The 24,991-nt window shown below is 42.6% G+C and overlaps 2 protein-coding genes across 6 annotated transcripts in view; one reads left to right on the top strand and one right to left on the bottom strand.

Moving 5' to 3' along the window:
• The window catches only part of ATP11B (ATPase phospholipid transporting 11B (putative)), a 64,884-nt gene extending 63,147 nt beyond the window's left edge, over positions 1-1,737 (top strand). For 2 of the 3 annotated variants that reach the window (XM_066193532.1, XM_066193531.1), the window contains one exon: positions 99-1,737. In XM_066193532.1, the coding sequence (XP_066049629.1) occupies positions 99-132 (34 nt within the window). In that variant the 3' untranslated portion in view covers positions 133-1,737. The remainder of the gene's footprint in view (positions 1-98) is intronic. The other variant, XM_066193533.1, reaches the window with a different exon arrangement.
• A 1,813-nt stretch (positions 1,738-3,550) lies between these two features.
• Positions 3,551-22,607, bottom strand: DCUN1D1 (defective in cullin neddylation 1 domain containing 1). Of its 3 annotated transcripts, none has more exons than XM_066193535.1 (7): positions 22,537-22,607; positions 13,778-13,994; positions 12,358-12,526; positions 11,738-11,868; positions 7,619-7,701; positions 7,283-7,379; positions 3,551-6,299 (listed from the first exon to the last, which is right to left on the bottom strand). In XM_066193535.1, the coding sequence occupies exons 2-7, from the start codon at positions 13,950-13,952 to the stop codon at positions 6,220-6,222; spliced, it is 735 nt and encodes a 244-aa protein (XP_066049632.1). In that variant the 5' UTR covers positions 13,953-13,994; positions 22,537-22,607; the 3' UTR covers positions 3,551-6,219. The 3 variants fall into 3 exon arrangements, with proteins under 3 accessions (XP_066049632.1, XP_066049631.1, XP_066049633.1); XM_066193534.1 differs by lacking the exon at positions 22,537-22,607 and adding an exon at positions 21,951-22,072; XM_066193536.1 differs by lacking the exon at positions 22,537-22,607 and adding an exon at positions 14,079-14,247.
• Positions 22,608-24,991: the final 2,384 nt, after the last annotated feature.

Raw genomic sequence — 24,991 nt, 5'->3', positions numbered from 1 at the left:
CAGTCGTGTATTTGAAGAATTAATTTGCGCTCATTATGTGTTTCTTTAAAACCTTCCATCTCCTCTCCTCCCCTTCCCCCTGCTTCCCCTTTTCCCAGTGTTTGTAAGGTTACCGAAGAAACTTGCATTTAAACAATTCAGGAAGGACTTAAGAATCCATCCCTCGGCCAAGGTATATTTTTCTCTTTGCAGTACATCTAAGTCAGTAATGTCTCATTGAGTAAGAGCATAGATGTGGTTTGCTTAAGGGCAGGGTTTTTTTGGTGTGACAGATACTTTGTGTGGAAGTCACGGGGGTTTTGTGTTGATGTCACCAGTTATTTAAAAATGCTCCTATTCAAGGAAAAAAGACTTTGTGTATTTCTTTGATAGGTGAAGCGTAGGAGCCAGTTCACTGTGCCCTGGGCACGGAGCAGAGTCCTTCGTGAGGGAAACTGAAAAATTCAGTTAATTCAGTGTAATGCTGGCATTCACCTCCCAGAGTGATGGTGAATGGGTGGGAGAGGCTTTGCCATGGGGAGGAAATGTTCTCTTACCTTTTAGCCTTGAAATCCATAAAAGCCTGTAGTAGATGTTTGTAGTTCAAAGCAAGAGTGGTGTACACTCACTTTACTATGCAGTGTCCCTGAGGAAGCACCTTCTCCACAGCCACTCCCAAATGGGATCGTGTTCTCTGCAGGTCAGTTCTGCCTCTGGGAACAACAGGGTTTGCTTTTGTTACTTAGGAATACAATTTTAGTTGCCAAACTCATGCTTTTAAGAGAATGCAGTGGAAAAAAAACAAAAAACTGAGATGTTCTGAATTGGTTCAAAATTAAAATTAAAATAGTCTACTTAAAAATACTCTGTATTTTTTTAAGATTACTGCAGGGAAGGGGGAACAGAAGCTTCAAAGGAAGGTTCAAAACTTTGGTTTTTCATTTTCAGAATGATTTGAGAAAAGCTTATGCAACTTAGAATGCATATTGAGCACCTATAATTTCTTATTGAAAATATTTGGTAATACTTTCAAACGTGTTTTTTATGATAGTGTAACTCCTGTATTGGAATAAAATACCATTTTCTAGTGCTAGAAGTGTCTGAAAGCTGCAGCCTAAATTATTTTTCATAGTTCTATCTGCTACTGCTGTACTTCTAAGTATTTGTGATTTTGGTGAAATTCAGTGTTCCAAAGTACTCAAGCAAAATGTGCTTTTGAACCACTTATTTCAAGGTTCTCTTTTTGTGTAGAATCCGTAATAACTCACCATTGTCACTGCCCTTGCCACTGCTGTTTTACACAGATTGTTACACACATGTCACTGCTTAAAGGAGCCGTTCCTAGAGCTGGGCAAACCTTTCACCAGGGACTCCTTTTAGCCTTTATCGTGTTCCTAAATTATTTCCCAGCCAGACTCTCTCCTTTGCACCTCTCGGCTGGAAATCTTTTCTGCAAATGTTTTTACTGTTGGTTGTTTGGCACGTTTCTTGCTTCTGTTACTTGGTTTCTTCTCTGGGAATGTCTCCGTTTGCAGCAGGAGCGGGGCCGGGGTGCTGGGGATGCTCGTGGCTCTCTCAGCTCTTGTCGCGCATTTGCAGCGGGGGTTTGCCAGATGTGCCAGATGTGCCAGGCTTCTGCTTTCTATGGATTTCTCTCTTCCTTCAGCTCAGTGCTGCTCCAAAGGCGTCAGGACTCGCTCGGAGCCGTGTGTGCTGCCCTGGTGCTCCTTAGGGGACGTTGTTGTCACCGCCCAGCTCCGGCTGAGCCCGCCCGTGTCCCCGCGGAGGTGAAGAGCTCTGCGGGACACGCGGGGACGGGAACACGCTGCTCTGGGAGGCACCGAGCCACGCTTGGCTGAGACCCCGGCGGCACCTCCGTGGCCTGGGGGTTTGTTCATCTCTCCTCAGCAGCTTTCAAGAGAATTTCTTCAAACAGCAGCAGGTTCTCACCCTTTTTACATTTTGACATGATCTATGGAGCATGCAGCTGAAAATGGTTAAAAATGAGGCGCACCTTGCTGCAGGAGCATCGTATTTGTATCTCAAAGAATATATTTTTACAATTCCTAGTTGCAGTCCCCGTGACAGATTTCAGGTTTTATGCATACAAAAATAACTAATCATCATCTAGACTCCTGTTTTTTTCACTGAAGTGGGATTGAGCTTGCTTCTTTGAAGAAAAGAACTGGAATGGTCTCACCTCTGCAAGAAGTACCTTTTAAAAGATGTTGATCCTTAATTTTAGGCAGGTTAGGGGCGTTGCCCACTGGAAATGAGCAATAATACAAAGAATTTTGGACCTCTGACACTGTGGCTGCCTCATGTTATTTTTGCTCCTCTGACAGCGAGGCCGTGTGCTTGCTCCTTGTACAGCTTGGTCAGTAGTTGTTTTGAAAATGGTTTATGAAAATTATATTTATTAAATAAAACTTTCACTTCTAGCTGAGTCATTGTTTTAATTATGTAAGTGGTAGAGGAAAAGAGCACCCTGGCCCAGGGACAGGCAGGAGCAGGGCTGGAGAGAAGTCACTGGCAAGAAAAAGAAAACAAACCTGGACCTCTCCCCACACAATTTTTACAGCCCCCTCATCTCTCACCGTCACAGGTTCCTTGCACTAATTTGATTTATTCCTCAGACTCCTGCCAGTTGTCCTTTGAACACTAAAAAAGGCTTGAAATGTTATATTCCAAAAACACAGAATTGACTTTAGAAAAGAAACAGTTGCACTTTCAGGGAAGACATTCAAATTGCATTTAGGCAGCTTTTCCTGACACAATTTCCAGAAGTTGGGTATTGAGTTTTCTACCAGTTTAAAAGGTCAGACTTGGGCCTGAGGTACAGGTGCCTAGTCAGAAGCAAAACTCTTGGTGTTTATTTCCGTAGATACTTGTACAGGTTGGTACTAAACCAGCTCCATGCTTAAAAGCTGAGGCCTATTTTTCATAGATGAAATTATAATTACATCAAGTATTTAATGGTGTGGTCAGCTGCAGAAGAGCTCAGAGGCCTGAAGGGCATCACTGGTTTTTGTTTAAAAGCCAACCCAGTCAATTTACCATCCTAAAATAAAACCTACAGAGACTTCTGGCAACGTTATTTAAATAAAAGTGTGAATGACAAAATTCATTAAATGCATTCATTAAAAAATTATAACTTTCTTAAATAAAGACGTCTCAGTATGGATTTCATTGTAAAACAGTTCTGAAGCAAGGCTTAAGTTACTCATTAACAGGCTGATCAATAAAAAGTGGCTTTACTGCTGTACCTGAGGCATAGTGGAACCACTGCAGTGTGTGTGGTGTCTTCCTTCAGTGCTGGGGCGGGGCTGTGCCAAGGGCTGGGAGAATCAGCTCCAGGTGGGATTTGTAAACACTGGGAACAAGCAGCAGGCAAGGTGGAGGAGCAGTTTTTAGATTTCCCCTCCCCACAAAAGAAAGACCTGCCTTGAACTGTATTTTCTGCAGAACACACGTGTTCCATGCTTTTTCCCCCCCACTCCCTAAAAGCACGTTCCAGAACCAAGTTTTACAAATAACACACTGAAACAATGCAGTACAAACCTCAGTCATGGCAATTTCACTGGAGCTTTATTGCCTCTGTTGGTAATGAGAGGGATTGTAAGAAGTTACATTTTGAACTTACAGAGATATGTAAATGATGGGCTTTTACTAAATATAATCTCAAGATTAAGTGTTTTATATCAGGGCACTTCTAATTTTGTACATATTTTAATGTATAAAAACAGTTTACAAACTTGATGTTTGCCTTCATTTTTTTTTCCCTTGACATTTGGCAAAATTAAATCGATCCATTTGCGGGGAGATCATCAAATTGAAGACATAAGCACTTACGAATTAAAGCAATCCAAGTAAGCAACTGGCTGCATTCTTTAAAAAAAAAAAAAACAAACAAAAAACCCCACACATATATGAAGGAAAAAAACCACATGGCCACATCTGAGCACGTTTCAGTACAAAATATTCCCTGTAACCAGGCATTTTGTCCTTAGAACAACACCCTGTTAAATCAATGTTTCAACTTCGGTCATTTTGAAAAACTTTTAAGATGCCATGATAGCACAAATAACCCTTTTCTGCAACATAATTAGTCAAAGTTTTTATGTATTTCTTTATAATTACACAGTAATTATAAGCATGTAGTACCAAACTGATGACAACACTATTTTGTTGGAAAGATCTTGCATTCAAAAGGAAGAGTCTCTAAAACACCACGGGCATTTTGCCACTGCCCAATCCCAGACTTTTTTGAGGGACAAGTCTGCATTGGGATGAAAAGCAAGTCAGTTCTCCTCTCCAAACACAGCATACTTGAACTAATCAATCTGAAACAGTACCAAAACCCTCAAGACAGAAAACAGCACGCAGAGATAACCTTGTCGAGCTTTTTTTTTTTCCACCCCACCCACCCCCCTAATTTCAAGTCCCCGTTTTTATTTACACAAAACTGAGAAAGGAAATACTGAAAGCAGCAAAACACACAGTTTTTGGCATAGCCAATTCCAGTAGCTGGAGAAAGTCTGCAATGTTTTTGAGGAATTTTTGGAATATTATTTTTGGAATAAATGCACAACTGGATTTGCCAAAAGGGCACTGCTGTAAGGGGAGCCAGGCTTAAGGTCAACTGCACAGAGTACAAATAAAAATTTTAGCTGTTTATGATCAATTTTTCCCCTAAAATACTTTTAGCATCTGCATAAAATTGTGCTGCAGTCTAGTGCAAGTACCAATGACTCATCTCAAAGATAATTCTGGCCTTACCAGGGCACTATTTAGAGTGTGGACTTAAACCCCCTCTTCTCCCTTGTAAGTATGGTCTGTCTCCTCTCCTGGAGCTTGTTCATTCCAGCTTGTTTTCCAGAGCATGATTTATCAAATCCCTTCACAAGTAACCCAGCGAGAAGTAAAAGACCATAAAAGCAGCTAAAGAGCTCTTGTATTAATAAAGAACTGCATCTGATAAAACCTGCTTTGATCCAAATGAAGCGATTTAGTCAAATGCAGCAAGACAAGTAGTGATGATCCACAAAATAATTTAAACAACCAAAGCCAGTGTAGTAGTTTGTATCTGATCTGTGCTTGTCTGGGAAAGCTTTACTCTTAATTTCTGTATTTGGCAACCACAGTGATATACCAATTTAAGGAAAACTCAGCAAAATAATTTAAAAAAGGGTGTCATCCATAATGGCAGTACCTCTATGTTATGAAGATTTACCTTACCAGGGTAATGGTTTCAAAACCCAGATTCACATCAACCTCACCAGCTTCTTGTACAACAGGGCCATTTGCTTTGTCACACCTCAGCCATAAAAGTCACATATCTTAATTTAAAATACTGTATTGTGTAGCAAACAGTTAAGACACAAATTCAGTATATTCAAGTGTTTGATTTCCACAGAAATGAAAAACCTTTCTTTGACAGACAGATAAGCATTTCAAAACTGTGATGAAATCTGGTTTCTCAGAGTGACCTCGAGCACGCTGGGTTCCGTGAGGACACAGCTCGGCCCACGGTGGGCTCTGCCATCGCCCACGGGGTCAAGTGCTCGAGTTGTGTCGTCCCCCAGCTGTCCCCAGAGCAGCTGAGCCGCAGCAAACCTCAGCCAGGCACCAGAGACCCCCATCAACAGCCCTGGGGCTCCTGGGTCACTCCTGTCACTGCTGGGACTCCAACGCAGACGACACCTGCACTTTGCCAGAAAAGAAAAAACTCGGACCCAGTACACTTAAATATCTCACTCTTGCAGGAAGTGCTATCAGTACAGTCTTTGCAACCAGCCCCAAGTGTGTATTTAAGGATTCTTTTAAAAATCGTTTTGATGTTGATCTGTATAATTCAGATGCCATACAACAGTTGTCTGATGATGACCAGCGTTGTGCTTTATGTGAAATCAGAAACCTCAAAATAATTATAAAGCTTCTAGGACTTATGGGAGATGAAAATTAGGGTGATCCACCAACAAAAAATAAATCCATGATGAAATCCACAGTGTTGGAATTTTAACGGGCAAGAGTGGTCCAGACTAGAAGAAAAGCCCAAACCACCAGTAGGAGAATGAAATATGATATGGTCCAAGATGTATCCTTAAAGGTTTGTCTCAACCCTCAGCCATATTGTGAGGATTGATCTTCAGTTCAGTCCAGCCAGCAGAAATTGACTGTGCAATTTTCCATTTCAGGTATTTGTACAGACTATGTACACTCTAGAAGGGTCCTTTAATGCTACACTGTCGTACTTTTTGTCCCAGCAATTTGAGGGCGTGCAAATTCCACAAAGTCATCAATAAGAACTGGCCATGCCCCTAAAAGAGGAAAACACCAGAATGTAAGAATTTGGTTCAACAAGGCATTCTTTCACAAGCATCACATCCAGACAAGCTATTTGCTTTCCAGTATTAAACCAGGCAGAGTTTGAAGCAAAAAAATATTTTTTCCTGCTTGAAATTTAAGAGCCGATTCAAGATTTCTGCTTCCTTTAAAGCCAGTTAATACACATCACTTTCAAGGGTCATCTTCCAGAGAAAACCAAAAAAACGACCAAAATCCTAACTCAAAACTGACAAGAGACTGAGGACAGTCCATAGTTACTAAATAAAGCTGGACAAGTCTGCTGCCCTCTGCTCCAGAGGTATCACAAGTTTAGTTTCCCCCCTCACTGAACTGATGTGCTGCCAAGGGCTGAGGGTAATCAGCTGTTCTTGGCTCACATGGACTGGAAGAGGGAAGATCGATACAAAAGTTTACAAAAAACACATTTGGTAGGAAGTGAGTTCTGTTCAGCAGCCCCAGTGTGCTGCCAGCTCCACTTCTACATCAAAACATGTCCAAGCCTCACATAAACTGAAGCAACCAGACTTAAAAACATTCTCAGCTATGAAATGCACTAACCAGAGGACCCTACACGGAGCTGCACAAACCAGGGATCAGTTACTTCGATGAAGATGCCAAGAACTGCACCAACAGAGAATCTGTGGGTTTTAAATGGACATATAGCAGGGTTTGTCTCAATAAGAAAGAATTTGGGGTTGTCTCAGTAAGAAAGAATTTGTGTCTGAGCTTAGACAGAACAAAAAAAGAAAATGGATTCCATGAAAGCTTCAGCATTTCTTTTTTAAAACATCAGTAACAGAGATGATTCCAACGTGCATTAAAGCGGCTCTAACTGGGCTTCAGATCACCAGTGACACTCTAATGGATCTGGTTTTGAGATTGTGCCAAAGCAGATACACAGCAATAAATGTAATAGAAAACACAGAAGTTAATGAGAGAAAATGGCAATGTTTACCTTCCTCATCATAGTTAGACATATCATCTGCTATCATTGTACTAAAGTCTAGAAGAAGGTTCCAGGTATCCTTAGGAATTGATCTTTTATGATGTTCCTGTATGGAGAGGTGGAAAATTTATATTTAAAAAAAAATAAAATCAAAACCCTATTATACATTCATTTTCACTGTCTCAGACACATCCATATCCCCAAAACATATTTCTCTTGTACACACTATGAATATCTGGGATTTAGGTCAACACAGTCTATTTCATCTACTCAATAACTTAAACATGTTTATCTTCCAAGTTCTGAAAATACTGCAGCCCAGATTATGTAAAGGTTTAAACTTACCAACAAAAATTTGTTCCACAAGTCTAGAAATTTAAATCTTCCATTAAGTACTAAATTCCAGTAGGCAATGGCCATTTCTAAATCTGCAATATTAAAATATATTACTTTTAGAGATATACATATCAAATATATAATCTCCACAAGTATCTAACACCAGGATGAACCATGTATCCATAAATGTGAAAAGATTGAACTAATGCAAATATACTCATGGATCCTTTACAAAAAGGCAACCATAAATAAAGGATTAAATATTTTAAATGTTACAGAACTGAAAATTGCCCATATTAATATCTAACATATCCCAAACCCCCCAGAACATTTCATATGCCTCTTGATATCTAACAATACTTCAGTTAAAAGTCAGCAAAACATTTTCAGTTAAAGATGCTACTGGCTTGAAAAGAAAATTTGTAGTATTTTGTACTAAGACTTCCCTTTTTTTTTAATGTATGAAATACAATTTAGCTAAAACCAACTTTTAATTATTTCATTTTCAGGGCAACCTTATTACAGCTGCTGCCTTTGTAAAGAGGCTTTTGCCAACTGCTCATTTCTGCAGTCAAGATTTCCTTTCGAGAAAGAATCTTCAAGCAGTGTCCTTAAGCATACAGGAGATGGTTTATTTGTTGGTGTTGTTATTTTGGTTACGTTGAGTTTTTGCTTTTGTTTGGGAGATTTTTGTTGGTGGTTTGGGGTAGTTTTTTGGCCCTTTTGGTTTGGGTTTTTTTTTTTTCCTTTTGTTTGTTGGGTGTTTTTTGTGGTGGGTTGGCTTTAGGTTTGTTTGAGGGTTGGTTTTTTTTTTTCTTTCACAGCCTCCTGTTAAATTCCTCCTTCTTTGGAATGAGTGATGCCTGACCTGGCATATTTGAGAGCAGCTCCCAAAAAAAAACCCAGCTGGTGTGGATGGAGGGGAAGGCCAGAGGCAGCTCCCCACTCCCTGGGGAGTGCCAAGGGTTGAACTGCCAGGAGGGGCAGGCAGGAGCTTGTGAGCACACCAGAGATACTTGGAACCCACAACCCTGCCCAGGGTCACCTGCCCTGCCAGGAATCACCAGGGAATTGCTCAGTGCTGCAGCACCAAACACCAAATTCACTGGGAATTACCAAATTCAGTCTCCTCAGCCACAGGATCTCACACAGTGACCCCAAAAGGCTGCCTCGGTAAGTGGCCTCTTTTTAACAAAAGCTCTCATATATTTGGCAGTCCAGCAAATTTCTTCTATAAACAATGCCCTTGTGGAAGCTGGGGGAGAACGCACAGGATCAACTGCACACCTCAGGAAAAAAAAAGAGAAAAACTCACACCAATAACCCAAAACTCCACTCCCTTCCTTCCCCCAGGATGCCCAAATATTTAAAGGAACCAAGGGAGGTAGATCTTGGAGGTTAAACCAACAGCAAACAAAACAAAGTATGAAATCTGCATTGCTGGAGGGTAAGTAGAAGCTAATGGGGAGTTTCTGAGTTGTTCAGCATCTGATATTAAAAGTTCTCAAACAGCAGAGTCACATTATAATACCTCCTGACCAAAGTACAGAATAAAATTTGTGAAGGATTCTCCAGCACCTGCAAAGAGGTTTGTTTCAGACAAAAGTGTAAGTTTGAATCTCAAGAAGCAGAGACAAATCAGACAGAAGTCACTACTCCTCAGTAAATAAAGCTGTAGCTGAAAATGGCAACTCATTCAAGACTGTAGAGGCTCAAAATCTCTCTTTTAACAGGAGACTGAGGTACAAAAACAGGCATTTTAGCTTTCAACTAAAACTACTGTCTTTCTAAAAATTAATAAATACAAACATCAGAGGAAGCTGGTCAGTTCCTCAAGGAAACAGATTAAAAACTAAGTTTTATTTACTTGCGCTGCAGTAATGGTGTGCATACAAAAAGGCAAGGTCATCAAATCACTGCATTTTACAGTGGTTTGTAAACAATCACCATAAACAAACTCTGCACTCTGACATTTTTATACAATTTTGAGATAATTCTTGTGGGTAAGCAGAGGCTGTTAAAAGCTAAATCTCAGGATGCTGCAACCTCAAACTCACTGTAAGAGTCCAAACATGTAAAGCATGATGACATAATGCCTTGGGACAAACCACATTTTTAAAAAGAAATAATATGAAACAACAAAACTGGAAGGTAACGATACCATTTTAGGTTTCTGTAAGTGTGAGAAATGCTCAGTGAAATCCTCCTGGATCAAATGAGTCTCAAAATATCTCCTCCATTTTGAATTTTATCCAGAGAGATGCAAGAGCAGCAAACAGGGTTTGAGATGAACACCAGCTACAGGGTATTCTCCAACGAGATGCAAATATCACAAGAACTTCTCAGACACCCACAGTACTTACACAGTAGTAAGGAATTATGCAGAAGAAATGCATTTCCAGAACTGTGCCTGAACTACTGCACAATGTTTGCAAGATTAGAGGCCAATATACATTAAAATCAATTTGCAAGTTCCTACAAGCAGTTATTTAGACACACCAAAATTAATTGCCTAACTAGCAGCACTTACTTTGCAGCTCTGTACTTCTCCCAGTATTCTTTTGCTCCAGGGTTTCCAGAATTATTCTGCCCTGTTCTAAATTCATGCCTAGAACTGTGTATTTATGAGCACCAAAAGGGCTGGTAAGCATCCAGGCTTTAAGCTCAGTTCTACAGCACTTCCAGACCCAGACTTAAAAACAATTTCAAAACCTATCTTACACTATGTACGTGCTGTATGGATCCCACAAAACTATACTTGTCTGCCGCTGCTAGAGCTTAACCTGCACAAAGAAGCTTTATGATGAATGAGAAATAAAGCAAGTGAATCAGTTTTCCTGGGAAATTTATCCCGCAATTCAGCTGCTGTCCACATCTTCCTTGTTGTAGCAGCCTAAAAAAAAATTATTATGACTTCCTACAAGAAACACAAATCAGCCTATTTATTTCTTTGCATGATTCAGAAATGACTACAAGCATGCTCAAGTATTTTCAGATGGTTTAGCAGCACTTTTAGCTCCTTTGGATACAATGAAATTCACAATCCACTGAAAACAACAAACAAGATACAGCAAAATGTCGAAGAAGGACATAGAGCTTTTGCTTATTTACTTATTTTTCAACACTCATTTTCAGCCACAATTTGGTCTGGTACATAAAAGCCAATAAAACTAAAGCAGAAAGCTCATCTTTACACAGCCTGGGAATGCAAAGCTGTCAGTGGCAGCCAGTTTAGAGCATTTTCATTACTGAGAAAAAGCAATGCACGAGCTGCCAAGGAAGCACCTACTAGCCTTTCTGTATTTTATTCTTTCTCAAAACCAGAACAATTAACTTAAGTTGTTACAGGACCATGAAATGCTAGTTATGGCTAATAGCCAAATCACACTGAAGAGAAATGAATGAGTATTCTGGCTGTTTAACATCACTGCTCAAAAGAAATTTTTATTCCCTCATTTCTGTTGTTTTGAATAGACAGAGCTACAGTTTGTTCCTTTCATTCCATCCAAACTGTGGTGTTCTGAAATTATTTTTAATAAGTTATTCTTCCACTCCACCTGTTACACCAACCAAAGGCACACTCAGCGTATGAACTCTGAAATAATGACAAAAAAGCCTCCAGTGAGGTAAGGGGGAAAAATCTCTGTAGGAAGGCACCAGCAGGCACCAGGCCCAGAACACAGGAAACCATTTGTACCATTCCAATTCTATCCTGTTAAGACATTTGCAAGTATTTTTGGTGTTACAAGGGACTGTACAAATGTGCTTAAACAGAAAATGGTTTTATAGCTTCAATTTATCCTAAAAGTAAAATTCAATTAATCTGTTCGGTGCTGCAAATTTTAAGTGGTGTAATTATGTCTTTAATGTAAGACCATAATCCACTGTGCTTACTGAGAACTGCACTCACTCTGAGTGAAAGAATAAACCCTCTCTCATAAAATTCTGTAGCCTTTATTAATAATCAATTTGAATACCTGAAATTGACATCTATCTTTCAAAACACAGAGATGTCTTTTATCCCAAGGGTGATTATCTTTCATTGGATGACAATAATACATTCATCTACTGCTTCAATTAGTCACTTCCAATATTTATGAACAAATGCTTATGAATTAGATTACATACCTAAACCTTTCTGTCCCGGGTTCTTTGCAAAGTTGAAAGTAAATTGATAAAAATCCTTAAATCTTCCTGGCTCTTTTAATTCTTGTTCCATTTTAGGAATCTGGGCCTTGAGCTTTTCTATGCTGTCACATCTGCATTTTAAAAAGCATGTTTGTTTATTTATTATTCATTTTGCCATAAAAACATGAGTTAAACAAAAATCTATAAACTGTTTGTAGAATACAAAATGATTACCAAAACAGAATTCAGGAAGCCTTTAAAGAGGCTGCACCTCTACAAGAACTTCATTTGTTATTTTTTCCCACTGCATTTGCACATATACCTCATATATCAGGTTCTACAATCCACAAAAATTTTAGGAAAATGTGATGAAGACTCCTGCACTCTCACAAGGCAGGGAAACCCCAGGTGTGCCCAACATCCCTGCTCTGTCTGCCAGAGCAGCTTTGTGCCAACTACCACACAATGCTCACACAACCAAGGCAGGGCTGTGTTTTTCCAGAGGCAGACCAGCGATGCTGGGCTCTGAAACATCTCAGAAAGGACACCAAGCCTGAGAATTCCCCCAAAGCACGACACTGGATCACACTGTCACCATCTAACATGCAGTGAGCACTTACCCCAGCTCAGTCATTCCATCCATGAACTCCAGCTTTGAGAACTCACACTGTGTTGCAGCCCGGAATTTCCATGCGATGATGAGGACAGTGATGCTGGCTGGGTCAAGAGCTAGGTCATCACAGAACTGCTGGATTCCATCTATACCAATCTTATTTTCATCTTGAGGGTCTTTGGGACAGAAAAGTAAGTATCAAGAAAAACAAGATATTTAATTTACTGGTTTGTCCAACAAGTATGTTTAAGACAAGGAAAGATTTTCAAGGAGCCATTTTTGGGATCAGCCCTTTTATGAGAGTATTTTAAAAACAAAATTAAATGAGTGTTCCTAGTGGTTAAGCTTTAACAATTGAGGCAGTTACTGCAATAAAGCCTCCCATACAATGAAGCTCATGTTATTTTCATTGAGAGACAAAAGCACCACAAACATTTGTTTTCTGCCTAATAATATGCAGGATCTTCTGACTCATTTCCTAGGGAGCACAGTGGTTCTCTCCCCCCAGCACACTCCATTATTGGTTCTTTGGTCACACTGATGAGCTCTGTTCCATGGGAAGCCATTCTGCAGGGTTCATTTCCAGGCTGTACCAACACCCCAATCTGCCCACCCACGGCTACCCCAAGAGCAGATTTGGGCTTTTCCTGGCACACATGGGGTTTCCAGCACGCAGGAGGTTGGACACAGAAACCTCCAGGGAGAAGTTACACTTTCCCCTTGGTCAGCCAGGCCCACTCCTCTTTCCACAAAGGAATCAACATCAGGTCTGGAAGTGAGGTGCTCACATTTCAACCGTGCTAACAAAGATCTACTAATGCAAGCCAACACAGACTTCACAAAAACGGTATTTGGATTATACACATAAAACACAGGAAAACTGACAGAAAACAGAGCACTCATTTTTAGACTAAGTGCTAATACACAGGACTTGTTCTGCTCTACTGAGTCCACTTCAAGTGGTAGGTTATCAGCTGAACACTGGCTACATAACAGGTACAGAGACTGTGTTTCCCTTTACACTCTCCTTGTAACTACCTGATAGTAAGAACAAGCTGAATAAAAACTAAGGTAGAACCCACCCCTAGTACGGAACCTTTTCCTTGTCAGGATCAAGTCCTGGATGATACGCCTTCCTCAGGAGAAGTCTGGGGAACCATTACAATTACTCACTGTACACACAATTCCAGCTCAGACCCTAATGTCCTATAAATGTAGATACATTCAGAGCACATACAGTAAGTGCATGTAATCCTTGTGAAGCAGAAACCTACCTATATTTCCCTTCTGATTTGTATTATTAGTGTAGAAAAACAGAGCTGAAAGAGTCAGTTAAGATTTCCCAGCACAAGAGCACAACATCACCAATACATTGTAAGTAAGAATTACACAAGTAGGAAATAAGCCTTAAAATTCAGGGTACTCACCTTTATATCTGTTATATAGTTGTTCTAACTTCTTTCTGTCCAGTGATCCTTTAACACTCTCTCGTATATAAAGTTCAGGATTTTGGAAAAAGTTGTCTGTTGCAACATCTAACTTCCAGTCATTTTGAGACAGACAACTCACTGCTGTCTTTTCACTAGATTGTGTGAAGACCATAAACTGACGCACTTTATCCTTCTGTGACGATTTCAACTTGTTCTAGTGAAAACAGACAATATGGTAACTAGAAATGCCTACTGGACAAAAAAAAAAACAACCCACAAATAAAAACCAGTCTCTTACTGTTGTTTTAAATCGGTATCTTTATCATTTTCCCAAGCAGTCAAATAGCAAAATATCTGATCAGGTTCCTCCAGAGGTGGGGCAGAGCAGGCCATGAACAGTTTAGCACCACTGAGCACAGGCTGGTGTCCTTCTGGTCCCAGGCACTGCAGGGCCAGGGCCACACCTGGGACGGGATCTCCTCAGGTGCCTCTGGATGGCAGCAAGGGACTAGGCTGGGTCATCCATTTCAGGGAGCTACACACTGAAATACCTTAAAGATTTCTTTTTCTTTAAAGAGATTTTGCACTTTGAAGGTTCTCAGCTCCGCCTACATAATTTGCAAACCATTCCTGCGAGGAGGCATTGTCTCCATTTCACAGGTGCAGCAACCGAAGCGAAGAGAAAAAAAAAAAAGGTAATTGTGCCTGAGGCGGGCGGGGGAGTGAGGAGCCAAGGTGAGAGCTCTGGAATTCCAGGCCTCCTGCCCAGAGCCGGCCATCCCGCCCTGCTCTAGCCCAGGACTGAACACAATCGTGCTGCTTATCAGCTGACAGGGATTCCCAAGGGTATTTCTGATGAGGAGAAGCACACTCGGGATTTCAAGCGTATGAGCTACACAAAACTGACTGCTCATCAGGGGAAAGCAATCACAGCTTCTGCATTACACCCAAATTCAGCTCTACAGTTCACTCAATACAGTCAAAACAAAGATTCCCAATGTCATAACTTGGTAACTTGACAAAATTTTAAGTCAGGATTGGATTTCTTACATTACACAAATTTCTTACATGGCACAAATACTTAATGTTTAGTTTGCTTTGTATTCTAACCAAAACTTGTATATTGTGCTCATTATTGTAATTGTAATTTCAAGAGCTCCTTCTCAGGGAATATGGAGAAAAGGGGAAAAAAAAATCCCAAGATATGATAAAATTCAGCCAAAGAATAAGTGATTTAGGAGCAGTATGTGCTCAAGCTCTTAATTCCAAAGAATAATTAGTGTTCAATCACATTATCACTAGAAAAAAAGAACTAATGCTTCCGAACACAAATTCTTCTGTCCCAGAAGTCAGGATCAGTTTTCTGTGGCTTGATGAGAACGAGTGTGAACACTTTTATTTGTAATAGTTAAGTTATCAGCTTCAGACTTGCACCACTGAAAAAAAATACAGGAGCATCACATTTGGTTTAAACTGATACCCACATAATATGCTAAATAGAACACCCTTGGCTTAAGTGTCCTTTAATAAAAATAATCCCCCCAAACCAAAACCACCCTGTATCTATAACACTCAACCGAAGCAAAACTTTTAGCTCAGATTGCAGACTTCAAACAGAGTGATATCAGTTAGGCTACACCATTTTTAAAGCCATTATGTGTTGCTGCTTTATCTCAGTTTCTTGACCAAGTGTGCCACACTGGATCTCTGGCCACAAATACTTTTCTGAAACAGAGATTTTCAGCCCTGGTTCCAGGTAAAGGCCAAGGCACCAGAGCAGCTCCTGTGCTCCCACCTGTCCCCGCCTGGCTCCACTGCAGACATCCAGCACCTCGCACTACTGAGCTCACACCTCCACAAAAATCACTCACACTGACAAAGCCACGGGGAACCACTTCCAGAAATGACTAATGGATTTTTAGGTGCAGCTTGTTAAAATGTATTGTAAACTCGGATATATGAAAGCAAACCACTGAATGAAATCCCAAATGAAGATGAAACAACCCCAAATTTAATTTTCTCTATCAATTACCAGCTTCCTCTAATCAGTTCCACACAGCCAGACTGCTGCATCACCACAGACTCAGCTGCACTACAGGGCAACCATGCTTAATTACCTTAGCTTTTCTTTTCTTCTTTTTCTTTCTTTACAAAGCTAGTGCCTTTAATCTTCAGTATTTTGATTTTTTTAACATGTACACATAAGTATGCATAGTCCATTTAACAGTGAGTACTCTGTAAAACCTCAGGAGACTTTGTTCTGCCCTGCTCCTGCAAGGGTGAACTCCAAAAGCAGTGACATCCCACCAAAAGTCAAGGAACAGGTATAAATAGGCTTTACCATGGCTGCCCAGGACTACAGAAGGTGGTGTGTTCTGCATCTTGTCACATGAAAGAAGAGTGCAATCTGTTAGATCAAAAACTTGCAGCTTAAATGCCTTTTATGATTGAATTTAAATTCTACATATGTACATGAGATTTTCCCATGCTTGGGGCTCCCTAAGTGATAGTAACAACATAAAACCTTTTTAAAAGCAGATCGAAATTGCAAAGAATCAAGCAGCTAATTACACTAATCAGCACAATATTCAGTAAGGTATAAGATGCAATAAATCACACTGTTCAGCCATAATCTTTTTCTTGAATAATCATATTTTTCCTGGTCAAACATGAGTTCATTTTTGGTGAAGAAGTGCCAAAGCCCTTTCTTTATATTGGATGGATGCTTCTGCAGAACCTTGCCAATGTGGACAAGACACGGCACATCCTCAGTGACTGGACACCCTTTGCAGGCCTACTACAGGACAGCAGGAGATGGAATTACTGCTGAGTTTTTACTATCCTATTATAGCTCTTCTTCCAGCACATTAAAAACCCACACTTCAAGCAGGAACAGGTTCCAAACCTTCTGCACTTTTAAGGGCTATTTCTAGACACTGAGCACTAATACTCTATCATTGTTTTAAGTGCAATACTGAGCAGCACATAACCTTTAATCCTACACTCATCAGGCAACAAATACTGGACACTGAAATTGTGCTCGCTGTAAATGCAACACAAGCCACTTAAAACATCTCAACTTTAACACAGGCTAAAAAGGAAGATAGAATTTTATTTTAGAGATATGTGTCTTGTCTACATATACAAATGAAAACCAATGGAAAGCAAATGAAACAAATTTGTACCTTTATTTCTTAGGTTAAGAGGAAAATGAAAAATTCAGCTCTGCAAGCCTTTGATCAAGTTTGTGTGGTATCCAAGCTACCTTTCATAGTAAGAATTTCATAATAACAAGGCAGATAACCTTACTTTTAAAACACAGAACAACTTCTCCAAATGAAAAGCTCCATTGTGTAGATTCATAAAACTACACTCATTCTAATTAACATCTGATTCTATGACTTTGATTTTAAAATGAAGATTTGCCTCTTACCATGAAGAACAAAATTTGAATATTCTAATTCAATATCCTTTCCTTGATCAGATACTTCAGTGAAAAACTACAAATAAAAAATAAAATACTTGGACTTGGTACTCCTGGTCTTGGGAACAAAAAAATGCTAGAACTTCTCCACCAGCTCTGACTACAGCATTGTTTTTCCTTATCTTCTGCACCGGTTTTAGTCACGCCAGATTCAAAGACAAGTTCTGCACACTGGTCACCAACATTTTATGGACAGCTAACAGCCAAATGAGGGCTCCACTCTGCTGGCCAGTGTTCACGGGAAACAGCTCCAACCTTTGTCCCACAATGCCGGGACTGCAGAGTGAGGATCCCTGCTGGAGCCCTGCTCCTGCACTTGGCTCAAAGGGCCCGTGCAGCCACCAGCGAGACGAGCAGGGCACGATGAGTTTTGCTGCCCAAACTTCCTCGTGGCCCCCAAGAAAGGCTCACCCCGTCTCTCCTCAGTGAGCAACTGCTCTGAACCTTTCCCTTCCCAGCCACTCACACAGATGATCCCAATCCTGCTAGTTTCACTGCTAAGTCAAGGAATTTGAACGATGTGACATCTGTGCTTTTGTTTCAGGCAGGACTCAAAGAAAAGCCTGTTAAGTTCTCATGCATGTGACAGGTAAAAGCCTTTTCTAAAATAGTATCAACCTCCACGAAGTCTAGGCCTTTACACCGCCTGCATTCAGACTCCAGCAGGAGCTGTGGCTGTGGGAAGCATCCCTGCTCTTCCCAAAGACCCCGGTGACATCAGCTCAATCCCAGAGGCTCGGGCCCCCTCACCCCACTGCCACTTCTGTCCCCTGGTGTGGCACCAACGGCCAGGGGAGCTCTGCCCCTCAATCATCCACCTTATCCATGCAAGGGACCACAAGACACCTCAAAACGTCTGCTTTGCTGCTTGTATTCAACAAACACGTGGCTAAAGCTTAAAAGGCAAAATCTTGAGTATTTTTCTTTGTTTGGTAAGAAAAATGTTAATCACAACAAAAATCTACAAATACACAGAACTGCTTCTTAACACACAAACAGTGATGGCACACAGGTACACTACCAAAAAAATCTAAGGTAAGGACAAAACCAATGGAAGTAAATAGCCACCATTTCTGCATCATGTAAAAAAACATGTCCCTCAACTACATTTTGTTTTCCACAGCAGCTCCCCTAAGAGAGGGCACACAAAGCAAGAAACTCAGGACATCTGTAAGCTTGTGTTTCAAACTGATGTGAAGCCCACTTGGCTGCAGTGGAACAGAACAAGAACACTTACAAAGTCTGTTGAGATGTAAAATCCAAGGGAAAAATCACAACAAAAAATTAAAGTTGCTTTCCACCCTCTATAATGTTCTTTTAGTGGATTAAATAATTTCAGTATTTGCACGCAGGCAGAAGGTCAATATACAGCTACCCAGATTGCTGTAGATATAATGGTAACTCATGCTAACCTAAGAGGTGAAGGAAAGACAAAAAAATCAGGCCTTTTCCAAATAAAGAAAGGACAACATAAAGCAGCCAGTTGTATAGAATTCTTAACTCTGGTCTGGGGCAGAAGCTGTAGTCATACTGTATATTTGCATTGGCACCATAAAACATGAGTAAAATATCAAGAGCTACATAATAAATTTCACACCTTGTTCTCAGAGTAGTTCATATTCTTGAATTTTTTTTCATGGCTCTAGTTAAAAGTGATTTAAAGTATTAGTTCAAAGGGATCTCTGGTAAGCTAGGAGAGGAAACAAAATCATGCACCATCTTGTCTAGCACTCTGACTATTCCCTCCGAAGGGTAATGCCAAGAATCTAAAGTTTTACTATGGGACAACCAAACCTCAAATACTTAATATCAACAAACTGCTACAGACATGCACATGCACCACAGATTACACCTATGAACAGCTGGCCTTGCAGAACAGCCTGTTGAGTTAAACACCACATAACAATGTCATGAAGTACACCAGCATTACAGGAGACAGCGTCAGACACGAAATTCTTGTAATATTAAATTTTACAACTTCCTGTCAGCTGAAGTTTGCAGTAAGAAATTATGTATTTATCAGCACAGAAATATTCTTCAGAGAACACAAACTGGACAATATAATGACAATGGAAATAGAGACAAGGCTAGCATTTGGCTCTGGATAAAGAATGTAGATAATCACACACTCGCCTTGATTACCACACACAGTTCTAAATTCATTAAATCATTCAGAATTGTACAGGCAGTGAAGATGGCTCAGAATAAAATGGGCTCTGCCTTGATTCATGGGCACACCACTGTCCTCAGGATGAGATGAAGCAGTAACCCTGTAACAGGGAAGGTGAAGGACAGCACTTGCACAGGCACTGCTCAGCCAGCTCAGATGAGGAGTGGGTAAGAGAGGCTGACTGCCCTCAGCAGCCCAAGGAACACTGGCAGGGCTGTGTCCCTCCCAGATCTGGGACAAAGACGGTTCAAGGGCAGGAAACCTTTGTCCTGAAGGCACAAGGCTCTGGCCATATGGGCACTGGTGAGAGCAGAGCCAGCAGGGCTCTGTCTGGCAGTGCTGCATGGACAGGCAGGAGCCAGGCCCCAGCTGCAGGGACCTGTGCCATGGCATTTGCTGTGCTGGACAAGACACCCGGCCACAGCCACTGGGAGGACGAGCCAGAGCAGTTGTGTTCATGGGCAGAAAAACGGACATCAGATCTCGTGTTTCTGGATGGGCACCTTCAGACACCTGTGAAGTCTCCCTACCTTCCCCCTGACCAAACAGAGGATTGTGACGTACCACAGGTACAGGTAGGGAAGCCTACAGCCAGGCACTGGAGACCATCCACACCTGTATTTATTACTTCTAAAAGCTGCAGCCTGTCATTTAGTCCCACTTCAGTGTCTCTGCCATCCTTTCACCTGGGTGCTGGAGCCAACAAGCACAACCTGGGACACGGCTGTCTGCAGCTGACAGCTCTGCTCGGGGCCATGGCTGGAGCATTCACACACTCCCTCCAACCTGATAAATACCAATCTAGCAGGACAGAACTGCTACACAGAATATGTCTGCTGGGTCTTCAGTTAAGTGTTTCCAAGAAGACCAAGCAGACAGAACTCTGCTGTTCCTCACAAAAAGTTACTGTCCAAATGATGGGCCTCCCTATTTCTGTTATAAAGCCACTTTCTGCAGTATTGTTCAATTTAAATTTCTAATCTCACGACCACCCAGTAATATATGTACATGCAAGACATCAACTGCTTATTTCATTAACTGTGTATTTATTTTGCCTGCCTACATTGGATATACTATTGAGACAGCTCTAGGTGATTTTTATGGAAAAAAGTCAGTATAAAATGTTGTGTAACATTACTGTGTAAGCACTATCTGAGACAGTCCCAGACCTGCAGAATTACAATAAGACATCTTTACAGTCTGAACTTTACTCAGACTTCAGTCTTAAGCGCTCATATTAAAAAAAAAAAAAAAAAAAAAAAAAAAAAAAAAAGATCTACATCAAACTATTCAATTAAAAATTATACTGGTTACATAGTGACAAGTTTATTAGAGGTCTGCACACCACTAATTTAAATGCCGGCTCACCAAATTTTTACGCCAATGTAACTCCACCAATTAAAGGTGACGTTGTAATTTTTTTAATATGTTTTTAACACTGCTTGTCAGAGTAATATTAACAGCAAGCATAAAATATCTTTATACCAATAAGCATACACCACTACATCTTAAGACTCCCTCCCACACCCTTCCTAAGACTGTATCACTGCTACAGAAAAGTTCTGCTTTAAATTGTACAGGTGTAGTAGCTAAAGCTGTTACAACATTTGAATACGGAGAAAGCCTGGAAGTACTAGTGTAAACTGTTCCCTCTGGTGCATAAGACACTGTGCAAGAAACCAATGAGGGGCCCCTTAATTACACTGAAAGAGCGTATTTTTCTTTTGTTCAGGCAAACAAAACCAGCAAATGTTTTTGCAGTTTGTGCAGCTTCCCCCCTTCAAGAAGCAAGGGAGAAAGTCAAAGTGGGAGTCCACAGCAAATCCTCAGCTGTAAGAACAGTACTACAGAGAAAACGCAAGATAAACCTTTACAAGACCTTTGCAAGGCCCTCTTTTACAGCACTTCTGTGAATAGAACCAACCAAGAGCCTAGAACAATTATCCAGAAATTCTCCAACATAACCCCGGCTCAAGACGCATCAACACCCCCAAGTTCCCCTGAGACCTGACGGCACTTAGTGGGCCCCGAGACGCCTGAAATCCTGAGGGAACACTGGGAGCAGCCCCCGGCTCCTGGCAGCCCCCGGCAGCCCGTCTCAGCGGTGCGGCAGGCACGGGGCAGGGGCAGGGCACGGCCCGCCCGGAGCTGCCCGCACGGCCGCCGCCGCCGCCGTCCCAGAGGTGCCCGAGCGCTCACACCGGGCGCCGGCGAGCCCCTCCCGCCGTGCGGGCCTGCCCTGCCGGGGCCCCGCGGGTCGGAGGCCTGGGCGGGATCCCGGCGCCCCCCGCTCAGGCCCCTGCCCGGGGCGGCCCCAGCCGCGGGCCCCGCGGGCCCGCCGTGCCCGGCAGGAGGAGAGCGGCCCCCGGGCCGGGACATCGTGCCCGCCCGCGGAGCACCGACACCGGCCCTTCGGCCGCTCCCGGACACCCAGCGCGCCGCGACCAGGCCGCGCCGCCCCTGCCCGGCCCCGAGGCGCCGCGGCGGGCGCAGAGGGGCCCCGGGCCGCCGCTCACCATGGTGGGGGCTGTGCGGGCCTCTCCCCTCCCGGCTCGGGCGGACACTGAGGGCGGCGGCGGCGGCGGCGCTTCCTCCGGCGGCGGCGGCGGCTCCCGGCTCCTCACGGGCCCTTCCGCCGCCTGCCCCCGCTCATGCGCAGTGCGGGGAGCCGGGAGCCCTCACGGGGGGCGGCCTCGGTCCGCGCTGAGCGCCGGGCGGGGGGCTCGGCCCGAGCGGGGAAGGGACGAGAAGGGAGGGGAAAGTCCCCCCGGCCTGCCGGGGGCTCTTACGGGGTGGGCTCGGAGGGGATGCGGCGGGGGCAGGCGGCGGTGCGGGGTCCCGGCGGCGCCTCACCCCGAGACCCGCTGTTCGGTCGGGAAAGCTGCCTGAGTGTTGCTGTTTCGTCAATATCAAAAGGGCGAACACTTTTCGAGCTCCCGGTGTGAGCGCCAGGGTCGTATGGCCGCCGTTCCCGGGGCCCGGGACATCCCTGAAATCCCTCGGGCTTTCCAGGATGGATTCGCACAAGAGGCAAAAATCCCACGGATCCCTGGGGAAGGTGAAATCTCGGGGCAGCAGCTTTACAGAGGAGCATTTCCACACCTGTAAGATTTCCCCGATTTCCCCGCTCCAGGCTGTCTTCCCCTTCGGGGAGCTGTGGACAGATGTAGCTCTTCCTGCAGGAGCGTAGCGGTACCAGCAAAAGGGGCTGCAATGGTTAAATCACGGTTTGTATCACTATCCCGGACAGTTGTTTTTTCCCAGGAAAGCTTACTCTACCTACTGCAGGCTTTTGGCAGCCGAGGGAGTTTGGGGAAGCAGAATATTTGCTGATAAAACTCACAGTGGTGGCAAACTGCTGTTGCGAAGGACAAAGGTTTGAGATCTGATCTTGTTCCCTCATCTCCTGCTGTGCTTGGAGCTATTAAAGTAAGCTTCTGTATTTGTATTATATAACTGGTATGATTGCACACACCACAGAGAAATTAAGACTTCAAAAAACCATTCTTCATCGTGTATGTGTTTTTATAGAAAAGGGTCTGAATTGTTTCTTGCTTACTTTGCTGAAAAGCAGAGCAGAGCCTAGAAGGGAGTCTGAGGAGTTAAGTTGTATTTGGTGAGGAAAATCAGGCCTGCCCTGTGAAGTGTCCAGTTTTGCTGCAGTATGAAACAGTAAAATTAAGAGCGTGCTATCAAGTACATGGGAATATAGCTGAATTCAGCTATCCTTGGAGACAGCAGTTGCCTGGATACCTTGAATCCCACCAAAAAGTATAATTTTGAAATAGGGGATGGATGCTGATTGGCCAGTGAACAGCCACGAACACTGCACACCAGCCCAGTCCACGTAACCACGGCAGGGGAGGCAAAGCCAAACCTGGAAATCTCTTTGATTGAGTTGCTAATTGCCATCACTGTAACGTGCTGTGACAGCCCTCCTGCCAGCTGAAGACACAGTTTAGACCTGGAGAATTACTGTGACATGTAACAATAATCTGAGAGATGAGCTGTGCATGCAGGAGATTCCTCAGGAGAGAAAGAAGATTTTTTAAGTGGTTTGTTTTTCTCTAATATATGTGGATCTTGCAGGTTTCTTGTAATGCAGGGTCTCTTAGTGTGTTTTTTGAGTGTATTGGGGTACACTGTATTTGTGTTTAGTTTTTTGACTGGCTTGCAGTTTGATCTCCCTAACTTACTAGATTGCTCTACATTATGAATTCCTGTTGTACAAGGTATAGAAAATCATACTTAACTACTTCTGAGCAGGGCAAATAACAAGGTAATCCAGTTATATGATAATAAAATATATTAAAAATATGAAATGCATATTGCTGCTATTCACAGCATGCATGCTGTTTCTCGTGGGTTTTTTTCCTATTCAAGATCACTCCTTAGGTGAAACTGTACCTGAGAAAAGGAGTGGCTTCCTGCTGCCATTTAAGTTGTAAGTCTAGTGTTACTGATTTCAGTGGGAGCTGCAGTGTTCTCTATTGGTTTCCAGAGTGCTTCCATGGGGATATGACTGAATTTCTGAATCTGAGGTTACCTTACCCAGAGCTCTTGGCCACTGTGGTCTGACAAGACTGAGTTACTTTTCCAAACACCCCTCACTGCAATAGGCAGGCACACACCTCAGGACACAGCCAGATTGCCCCAGTTCCACCCACATCCACATGCTTGAGCCTGCCTACCGATGGAGATGGGCACTTGCACGATGTGTCTGCTGTCTGAATCTCACCCTCACCATTTCTGAGCAAAACCAGATGCTTTATAAAGCAAGAAGGCAGCACAAGGCCACCAAAAAGTGTAAGTCACCTGAACTGGCCTTGTTGCATGTTGCCTTTTGTACAGCTCCCTGCAGGATGGAGCCCCAGGTCAGAGCAGGGATACCCAGCCCTGCTGCTTGTGAACGTGACACGTGCACTCAGGCACACAGAGGAGAAGGAAATTCATTGTGCAATGTGCACGCAGCATAATCACCGTGACCAGGGCGACACCATGACTTGTTTCATTTATTTTAAGGCTGACACACTTGCCTTGTTTTGCTGTGCGAGCCAGTGATGATTTATCTTCTCATGTGAACCCCAGGAAAATGAGGCAGTGATTTTATTTTTTTTAAACGAACTGTGTCAAGTGCATAACTGAATATAACACTGAGCTGGTTTACTGAGCTCTCTTCTTGAGCAGACAAATAAGTCTCATGTTCAGTCAAAGCAGAATCCATTTAGCATAATCCCCTGGCTGAGAACTTCCACTTAGAGCACTTTCTGAGGAAGAGGCCCAAAGCTTTATGAAGGATAACAAAAACCTGGGGCAGCTTGGCCTGGATGTGTCTTTCTAACCACATCTTTTTTGGCAGCTACTTTGTACTCTAGAAAATGAAACCACCAAATCATCAAATACTGATGGAACAGCCATAGGCTGATTACAGCTATGGCCCTTTGCCTGCAAACTGACCCCATGGCTACGAGAGAACAAAGTCCCATGAACTATCTTGTTCAACAAGGAGATTTAATGCCACTCTGTAGGCATCAAGAGGTGCAAACCCAATGGTTTG

Source organism: Chamaea fasciata, unplaced genomic scaffold (genome assembly GCF_029207755.1).
Source record: "Chamaea fasciata isolate MVZ Bird 193981 ecotype frontalis unplaced genomic scaffold, bChaFas1.0.hap1 SCAF_11, whole genome shotgun sequence".
Classification (NCBI taxonomy): domain Eukaryota; kingdom Metazoa; phylum Chordata; class Aves; order Passeriformes; family Sylviidae; genus Chamaea; species Chamaea fasciata.
Note: the sequence above shows the minus strand (reverse complement) of the source record. Positions and strands in the feature narration are given on the sequence as shown.

Bases quoted from the DNA above. Each gene is read 5' to 3' on its own strand.
- DCUN1D1 (XM_066193534.1), bottom strand. The intron at 11,869-12,357 runs GTAAGTGCTCAC...TTTAAAATGCAG, and splicing joins GATGGAATGACTGAGCTGGG to ATGTGACAGCATAGAAAAGC. The intron at 6,300-7,282 runs GTAAACATTGCC...TTCCTCTTTTAG, and splicing joins GTCTAACTATGATGAGGAAG to GGGCATGGCCAGTTCTTATT.